The 9560-nt window shown below is 38.7% G+C and overlaps 1 protein-coding gene across 1 annotated transcript in view; it reads left to right on the top strand.

Moving 5' to 3' along the window:
- Positions 1 to 1066: 1066 nt before the first annotated feature.
- LOC119430119 (CD276 antigen homolog) overlaps positions 1067 to 9560 on the top strand; it is a 16819-nt gene continuing 8325 nt past the window's right edge. Inside the window, exon 1 of the mRNA XM_037697557.1 lies at positions 1067 to 1268. Coding sequence (XP_037553485.1) covers positions 1097 to 1268 — 172 coding nt within the window. The 5' untranslated portion in view covers positions 1067 to 1096. The remainder of the gene's footprint in view (positions 1269 to 9560) is intronic.

The following is a 9560-nucleotide window of genomic DNA, read 5'->3' as shown; positions in this document are numbered from 1 at the left end:
GGGTTGTAATAGAGTCTGTCCTTTGTCATGCCTGATGCCAAGTCCTTACAAATGCTTTATCATTATAGCGCTTCAATGTCATTTTTTCTTTTTTTTTCTGTTCCGATTTGGCTCTTTCTGAAAAAGGACTTCATGTGCTACAGCCTAGCTTATAGCTATTTAGTGGCTCTGCTCCCCCCCCCCCCCCCCTTTTTTTCTTCTTCTCCCCCCTCTATTCAGTTTGAATACCTGAGGGAAATTTGGCCGTGTCTGATATATATTTTTTTGTCTTGCTGACCAAGTTTTATTCCCATTTATCGGCTAGCAGTTTTCCTTATTTTTACCACCTTGGATAGTTAATTGTCTGCAAAGCAATTTGAATGTATTATTATAGTGCTGAGTGTTGTCTTAACATTGCATGGCAGAAAATACATGCAGATTTGAAAGTTAACCACTATTTTGGATTTTTCCAATCACAAAAAACATGAACAACACGTAAAGGCAATTCTCAAACTTGAGAAGGAAAAGCAATTATAAGCTAATTTGAATCTTTTGTGTTTCCTAGTGTCCACGCAGTCATTTTACAGGATACTGAACAGTATTAGCGGTACTAAGAAGCTGGAGAATATTAAAGAAAAAAAAAAAAAACTATCAGAACTTTTGAAATCTAAGAGATATGTAGCAGAAAGCAATGGGGTGTGATAGTGCCAGCATCCCATGAAAGCCTTGTCAACTCTTTCTAAGTGAAATGACAACGCAGTCTTGCTTATGCGACTGCTAAGCTATCTGCTATCTGGACACAACTCAAGTCTTAATTGGACACTAGTAAAGAAGCTTGTACTATGTTCACATTAATCAAGGTACATACTCACTTGTGTTTCTCTGGCTTTTACTGTATTTCTGACTGCTTGGCATAATAAGGAATGGATGTGTAATTGCTGACAGTAATAGCAATTGACATTAACTATATATTTGTGTAGTTCCTGTTCTCCAATATAGATTATTTATCATTTTCAAGAAGAGACATTTTAATTGCAAAATTGTGAAATGGAAAACTAATGGTGATGAAAGCCGTAGTGACAGCTGCACTCGTATTTTAGCAGTATAAGGCTGAATAATGAGGTTTATCTTCTCTGCCCTCTCTGCTTCAGGTCAGAACATCACATTCCCCCCAGTGGCTCTCTGGGTAACCATTGGCCTGGCAGTGTGTCTGCTGGTGCTACTCATTGCTCTGGCTGCTGTTTGCCGCAGGAAGATCAAGGAGAGCTGTGAGGAGGCCAGGAGAGAAGGTAGGATGGAAACTGAGGTGCACAGTTAACCCTACATTTTTTAATTGTTCAGTGGTCATGATCTGGTTGCAAATTGGTATTCAGTCTACAAAGGTGTTTAAAAAGCATTTTTTAGGGGTCTGTCTTGCTTTCATTAGCATCAAATATAAGCTCTGAATATCAGATTAGTGGTAACTACAAGGCTACACACACTCACACACATACACACACACACTCACAAAGAAAAACAAACAATACAATGATATTATTTTTCTGCCTTTTTATGACTTATTTGGCCTACTTCAGACTGTTGAAAGGTTTGCTAAATTATACACTTTAACTTATAATCCTTTCAGAGCCTTTCCACCTTTCTCTAGGCAGTAAGAAAAAATATTAGATGATTCCTTCAACTTATCGCATAAAAGCCAAAAAAAAAAAAAAAAAAAAAGAAATGCACTGTTGCAACATTATATATGCAGCAACACAAACATGTACTACTTCACTTCAAACTGAATAAATATTTTATTATCCAATATATGTTTACCATACACGAATCATTTGTTTTAATTATTGTCCTGTTTGATTGTTTTTTATGACTATTACATCCAGTTTTTAACACTAGTGTCTGATTTCATGTTTCCCCCTTTTAGTTTAAAATAACATCGCAGCAAAAATCACATTAATTTTCTTAATAAATTACATGTCATCATGATGACATGTCTTCCTTGTCTTTGAAAGTAAATAATGACACAATCAAAGGAAACTGCCTGTTGACTAACTGTAACACATTTTTGTTTTTGTTGGCATTGTCTGACTGACATTAGTTAAAGTCAGTTGGGTCGTTTAATAGTACCATTTATTTAAATTGGTGCAGATTCAGATGCTTCTGGCTGACAGTTTAGTGATCATAGCATTTATCATTTCTACACAGCTGTGTTTCACATAAACCCTGGTATGCCTATGGCTTTAAACATTTTTTTGCTTATATTTGGTGTTCGTGCGATGTATATTAGAATGACAAAAATCATCCATCCCTATATTTTTGGCATTTTATCCTCAGTCAGAGCACAGACGCAACATGTCCAGGAGGAAAATCCCAACGTTCCTCTCACCAGTGACATGCTCTTGCATTTCTTGCCTGAAAACCTTCTAGAGGGAGGTGTTCAAGAGGCACCCTAATCAGATATTCATACGACCTCAGCTGACTCATTTTGATGTGGAGGAGCAGGGGATTTAATCCAAGCGCCCACCAAATGAAAGAGCCCCTCAGCCCATATCTAAAGCTGAGCCCAGCCATCCTATGGAGGTATCGCATTTCAGCCACCTTTATGAGAGATCATACATAACATTTATATTTGTACATTTTGTGAAAAGAGTATGTTGGATTCTCATATTTAAGCTGTAACAATAACCTAGCTTAGATAAAAATCAGTGGTGGACACAGCTTACCAAAAAGTTAGTTTCGCTAACTGCTAATTCGCTAACTAAAATAATTAACTTTGCTAAACCACTAAATGGAAAAAAAAAATAAAAAATAGCAGAAGCTAACGCTAAAGTGCTAACTTTTATCATACAATGCTGTCGCTGACACTGTAAGACTCTTTGTAATGTGACAACGATGTAAGTGAACCCAAGTCAAGGTGGTTCATAAGTCACAGCTTGTGTTAACCGCTTGACTTGTGATTCACAAGTAAAGCGTCCATGTCCTGTTCAGAGGTGAGCTTTCAGAGATTAATCCAAGCCATCGAAACCGAAGAGGCAGAGCAGAACTCTGCTGTGCTGAAGCAGAGTGATGCATTCACTGTATGTCGGACGTCTTCCTCGTGTCATTTACTATAATGAAATAACTCATTTTGTTGATCCTCTTTGTGGTTAACTACTTCTACAAATAAAGATGACTTGACTTGACTTGACTTCTATAAACTACAAAGTTGCTGCGTGTCATTGTCAATATTATCCCTGTAATAAATCTGTTTGTATTAGAGTAAAGATGTGTAGTGAACTTAATCTGGGGTCAAGACTAAGCCTAAGGTCAAAACCCTTGACCTTAAGAACCTTGTGGGACAGAAACTGTCATTTCATTGATTTGAATCCAGAGATACAGGTTCACCCATCCTGAGACTCTCTTTCTTGATAATCAAGTGAAAGAACACTCTCTTTTTATTATCATTACTATTTTACAAATGTTGATAATCAAAGTGTCTTAGTTCAAACCATTTTAGATGTTGCAGTGAACTAATCAATTTTATTAAGTGTGTAATGATTTTTAATTCTCATGCAAAGTTAGAATTCATGTTGAGGTCTGTTACAGATTTTTATGCATTTTCTGACTTCTGCCTTTGAATGAGCAAGTGTACGTTTCCAGGGTCAGGAGTGAAGCAGACATGCGTTGGAACAACTGTCCTGTTTATATCCTCTCAGACATCAACAGGGGGTTTTGGCACCTGTTTCTTAAACTCGCCAAAACAAAACTCTCTCTGTCTGTGAGAACATTTCTGATCTTTCCATAACAATTCTTGCTGCATTCTAACCTTTTACGTCACAAAACACACCCCGTCTGGTCGGTTCTGGCCAATGGGAGACTCCCGTATGAACCGGGAAAAGGGCTCTTTAAAATGTCGGTACTTCCTGGTCTCAGGCAGTTCTACCAGTTCTGTTGGAGTTCTGTTGGAGTTCTGTTCGGTTCGATTGAGTTCAGTTCTGCTCAGTTCTGTGCGGAGAAGCCCAGTTCTGGGAGCCGGGAAGATCCTGACATGACAACAGAGCTCTTCCGAGTTCCATGGGATTATAACATTTTCCACTAAGGTGAGCTGTGAGGGACAAAAAGCTGCTACTCCGGACGAGTAACAGCATCCTGCGGAGACGCTGAAGGGTGCGTTAAACGGAATCTCGCCTGAGACATCTCCAGGTAAAAGAGTCGATTTCACCACCTAAGTGTACCGTAAGGAGAAGCTGAAGAAAGCCCAGAGAGTGCCGTTCTGTTCACACTCCCTCAAACCCCATCTTTTACTCTTCTTTAAACTTCTTTCCCATCTTTAAACTCTTCTCTCAAGTAGAAATTCTTCCAGATATTTATAAATGTCTGTGTAAAGTGCTCATCCACCGCCGTGTGGGTAAAAGATCATAATTGTACAGTTTTCATAAATGTCTGTGGTGAAGCAACGGAAAAATCATGGCCGTATGATTTTTCCTGATTGATTGCTTATGTTGTTATTTTCATAATTTGCCAAATTAATGTAAATGTTTGATGTTAAACTTTGATTCTGTAAATAAATGACCGCATTCATTTTGATGGGTCAAATATAAATGACGTCTCACGTTTGCATTTCATTAAATTCAATGCACGTTTTATTCAGTTCAGAAAAATGAGGAATCCGTGTTAATTGATGAATATATCTGAGCATCTGTTCATCTACAGATGTGTGAAATCATGTTATTTATAATAAAGCACTTAAAAAAAAACATATAGGACCAAAGTGCTGTACAGACAAGTTAAAAAAACACAAAAGGAATAAAATACAAAAAAAAAAAAAAAAAAAAAAAGATTAAAAAGATGCAAACAGCTATGCAATTATCAAATAAATAAATCAAACAATTAAATGAGAATCAAATAAATAACAAATTCAACATCTCACATGGTGTCAAAAGCCTGGGAAAAAAGATGGGGTTTTTAAGATGGGGTTTAAAAACAGATGGCGAGGAGACGTCTGATGTGGAGAGGCAGCCCATTCCATAGTTTAGGAGCTGCTACAGCAAAGGCACAGTCACCTCTAAGTTTGAGCTTTGTTTTGGGTACGCTCAGGAGTAGTTGATCAGTTGACCTGAGATAGCGGGGGCAGATATAAGGCTGTAGCAGTTCAGAGAGGCAGGGTGGGGCAAGACCACTGAAGGATTTAAAAGTAAATGAATCTTAAAACTGATCCTAAAATGTATGGGCAACCAGTGAAGTGAGACTAAAATGGGGGAAATGTGCTCATATTTACATGTGCCAGTTAAAAGACGTGCATCAGCATTTTGCACAATCTAAAGATGGACAATGGATGATACTAACCCCCAAATAAAGAGCATTACAGTAGTCCAGCTTAATGGTTGCAAAGGCATGAATTACTGTTTCAAAGTACTGATGTGAAAGAATGGGTTTAATTTTAGCCAGCTGCTGTAACTGGAAAAAGGTCGATTTAACAAGTGAACTTGTCTGACAGTCGAGCTTGAGATCCATATCTATTTTCACCTCAAGATTTGTAACGGTGGGCTTGATGAACTGGGCCAAAAATCCCAGAGCTTCTGGGGGGTGGGGCAGTGGTACAACCAAAAAAAACATCACTTCTGTCTTTTTCTCATTGAAATTTAAAAACATTAGAGCCATCCAGGCTTTTATGTCGTCAAGACACCTGAGCAATGAATTGACAGAGTGCAGATCTGTTTTTTTCAGAGGGACATCAATCTGACTGTCATCCACATAGCAGTGGAAGGAAATACCATGCTTCCTAAGTATGGAACCAAGTAAACGCAAGTAAAAAGAAAAGAGTAGAAGGCCCATGACTGAGCCCTGGAGGACCCCACATGAGAGGCAAGCAGAGGACACAAAGTCACCAAGACTGACACAAAATGTTTGATCTGTCAAATATGATCTGAACCACTCCAGTGTTGCACCCCTGACACCCACACACTGATTCAAGTGGGAGATTAAAAGCACAAGAACAACACAGTCCCCAGAGTCAGTTGCCAAAAATATATATATTTAAAAACTTAAAAGAGCTGATTCAGTGCTGTGTAAGGTTTTAAAACCAGATTGGCAAACCTCAAGGATATTCTGTTTCTCCAGAAAAGCCATTAATTGGTTAAAAACTATCTTCTCAAGGATTTTCGAGACAAAAGATAGTTTAGATATAGGCCTAAAATTTGCAAGAACAGCAGTATATAGTTCTGTTTTTTTTTTTTATTAGAGGTTGCACAGGTGCAAGTTTTAAATTGTGTATGTTAAAGTCTGTTATTGGCTGTAAACGGACACCATGAGTCAGTGACTGTTTGTGGTATGAGGGGGAAAAGCAACATGAAGGTGGTGACATCATCAGGTGCAAATCACCTTTTTCTTGTATGCTTTTAGTGTGCAAAACTGTCTTTAAAAAAATTGCAGAGTGAATTTACTGGATTTAAATTTAGCAGAAGCTATTTCCGCTAAAACTATTCAAAGTTAGCAAAAACGCTTATCCACTAAATAGACTTGCCCACCACTGCTAAAAATAATAAATAGTTAAAATGATACCATGTGATGGGCAGCATGGTGGCGCAACTGGTAGAGCTGCTGCCTCTCAGCGAGCAGGTCCCCGGTTCAAATCCCGGTCCGGGGGCCCTTCTGGGTGGCGTTTGCATGTTCTCTCCGTGCATGCATGGGTTTTCTCCGGGTACTCCGGTTTCCTCCCACAGACCAAAAACATGCATGTTAGGCTGATTGGTAACTCTAAATTGTCCCTAGGTGTGTGTGAGAGAGTGAATGCTTGTTTGTCTCGTTTGTCTCTGTGTCCCTGTGCTGGACTTGCGACCTGTCCAGGGTGTACCCCGCCCCTCGCACAGTGATTGCCGGACATGGGCACCGGCGACCCCCATGATCCAAAATGGAAGAAGCAGGTAAAAGATGATGGATGGATGGATGGATGGATGGTACCATGTGATGAATGTTTCACACATGGACAACAAATGCAGTTTTCTTGAAATTCTCTTGACATTTTGTATTCTGTTAAGCATAACGTTTTGGGATAATTATATTGTTTTTACCCCCCAAAAATATTAAATAATAAAAATAAATATTGTTCCCCACATGTTGGATGTTTTTTGCACTAGCATACTGTTACATATAAGGAAGGCCCAATATATGGACGACAAGAAAACTGAGCAGAAATCATTGCTAAGATGTTAACTTCTCAAATAACTTTGAGATATTTTGGTAAATGCATATGGCCGAATGAAGGGGCACGTCTATAACAGAGAACATCATTACTCTGCTCCTGTAATTAGCATTGCGGAATAGCTGAGTTTTGCCGCAAGTGCAAAAAGAAAAACTTTTGAAATGAGATAGATACTGCAAAGCCACCAGCTCTGCTGTAATGAGTTCTGCTCAGAGTGGAGAAGACATTTAAATAAAGGTCAGCCAGAGTCTGCACCAGGGCCCAGAGGTTTAAAAATAAATATGGAAGTGACACAGACTCAGAGGAAAGAGTAAATAGCTGCATGGAACATATGAAATCAAATGAAATGGAAAGAGAGAAATATAATGCAGTTCCTCCCACGAGGAAGGGCCTCGAAGGGTTTTGGGGCCCTTTTCTTCAGTGGACTGGATGAGGAAGTGTTCGTCTCGCCTGCAGCCCTAACACTGAAGGCGGGATTCATTATGAGGTCGTCCGGTGTCTGCCTTATTGAAATGTTAAATCTTATTTTGTCCGCTGCCAGCAGCATTTCTGGAGTCTTCAGGGTTTTCCAAGTACAAACCTGAAAACTGTGACATCTTCACAAATCATACAGTCTATTATATTCCTGACGGAGTGATAATATATGAATATAGAAAAAGGCATAATAAGGTTGCCGTGGACATATCTTGAGCTGTTAGCAGAGCAGAAACAGGGATGTGCAACCTAATTGTGGTTGTCTTATCTTTTAATAGTATTTTTGGGTTTGGCCAGATTGAAGCTGACTCTCTTCACTATGTCCGGGTAGTGAGGGTAGAAGGTCAGTAAAAGTGGAGAAGTGAGTAAGTCATTTTTCTTCCTTGTCATAATGTATGTGGAGCAGTGGGATATGTGTCATAACAGAGCAGAGCAGCTTGAGGTACTGCAGTTGGTAGAGGAAGCTCAGTATTAGAACCAATGTGACTCTGTTCTCACAGATATTGTATTTTATCATTTGCTCTTCTGTTTGGCCCTCTTTGCATAATGACTAACTAAAAAGGCTCTCGTTTCTAATATAAGCTTTCAATAACCTAGCCAAAGCCAGTGATCCATTCCTCCAATTCTGCTTTTCCATTCAGACAAGCATGAGATTTAATCAAACGTCCTCTTGGGAACATGTGTAATCGACGTGGGACAGCTTTCCCCTTTGTGAGTGAGGGAAATCATAAGGGAGGTGGTGTTTTCTCTATGGGCTTTTTACCAATGAGGTGCATATGGTTCACAAAGGTTGACCTTTACATAGATAAGCTCATCTCAGTGTAAAAGTTACCATTGATTCATTTTGTTTCTATGTGACTCTCAGATTATAACTGACACATGAAAGATTCATTTGAACCCTATCGTATGGTACAAATCGTTCACCAAATCAAATGTTTATTGATCCCCTGACCAAAACTGAATAACTGCAAATATGCTTCAAATCAAGAGTTAATATTGAAAATGTCAAATGTATTATTTAAAACTGTGCTGTACAGTTGCAAAATTCATTAAGCCTTACGAAATCTAAATGTGTCCTACTTTTAGGTTTGTTAAAAAAAAGAATTAGGCCACAAATATTTGTACTTATAGAACTACAACATTACAAACTGTGATCATTCCTTTCTTCTTCATTTCAATTCCACATGATATCCCAGCTTTGTGTGAATTTACTTACTTTATTAACAGTCCTGCACCACATCAGTTGTGAATGAAAATTAAACAGAAGACAGGGTGGCATAGAACAGTAACATTCTTCTGGCTTCAGTGAGCAGCTGTTTCTGTCCCCAGACTCTCCTGTCTTTTTTTGTGTTTTGTCCAGCTTTTGCACTTTAGCCATAACCACTGTCTTTCTCATTCCACATATTGTGAATGCAACCAGCAAATGTATAAAGTTACATCACTCTATGTACAAGGGAGGCAGCTCTCATTCATTTCTTTCTGGGTGCCCTCGTTTTCACCCTGACCTTAAGGTGTAAATGAGCCTCTGTTTGCAATCAAAACCTCCCACAAGGTTTTGCCAGCACTGCCATATTGGTGTGATAGTTGGTGAAGTGGAAAATGTTTCACACATCTGTATTAACTTTACACTGTGGTTCTGAGAATTTAAAAGTAGTGTATGTATATGAATGCCATTTTCAAGGTGCTTTTGTGTTTTCTTGCCCACCCCAAAAGGTTTTCACATTTTTGTCTCTCATGGAGCGAAGAGGGCGAAAAGAGGGCGAAAAGAGGGCAAATTGGAAATAACCTCCATCCGTCCATCCATGCATGTTGTGAGCATGGTTTCCATTTTGGTGTGTGGCTGTATCTAGGTGTAGATATATGTGTGTGTGTATATATAAATATATATATATATATATGTGTGTGTGTGTGTATATATATATATATATATGTA

Source organism: Nematolebias whitei, chromosome 2 (genome assembly GCF_014905685.2).
Source record: "Nematolebias whitei isolate Nwh7 chromosome 2, NemWhi1, whole genome shotgun sequence".
In the NCBI taxonomy this organism is placed as follows: domain Eukaryota; kingdom Metazoa; phylum Chordata; class Actinopteri; order Cyprinodontiformes; family Rivulidae; genus Nematolebias; species Nematolebias whitei.
The sequence above is the reverse complement of the archived record's forward strand: the minus strand, read 5'-3'. Positions and strand labels throughout refer to the sequence as shown.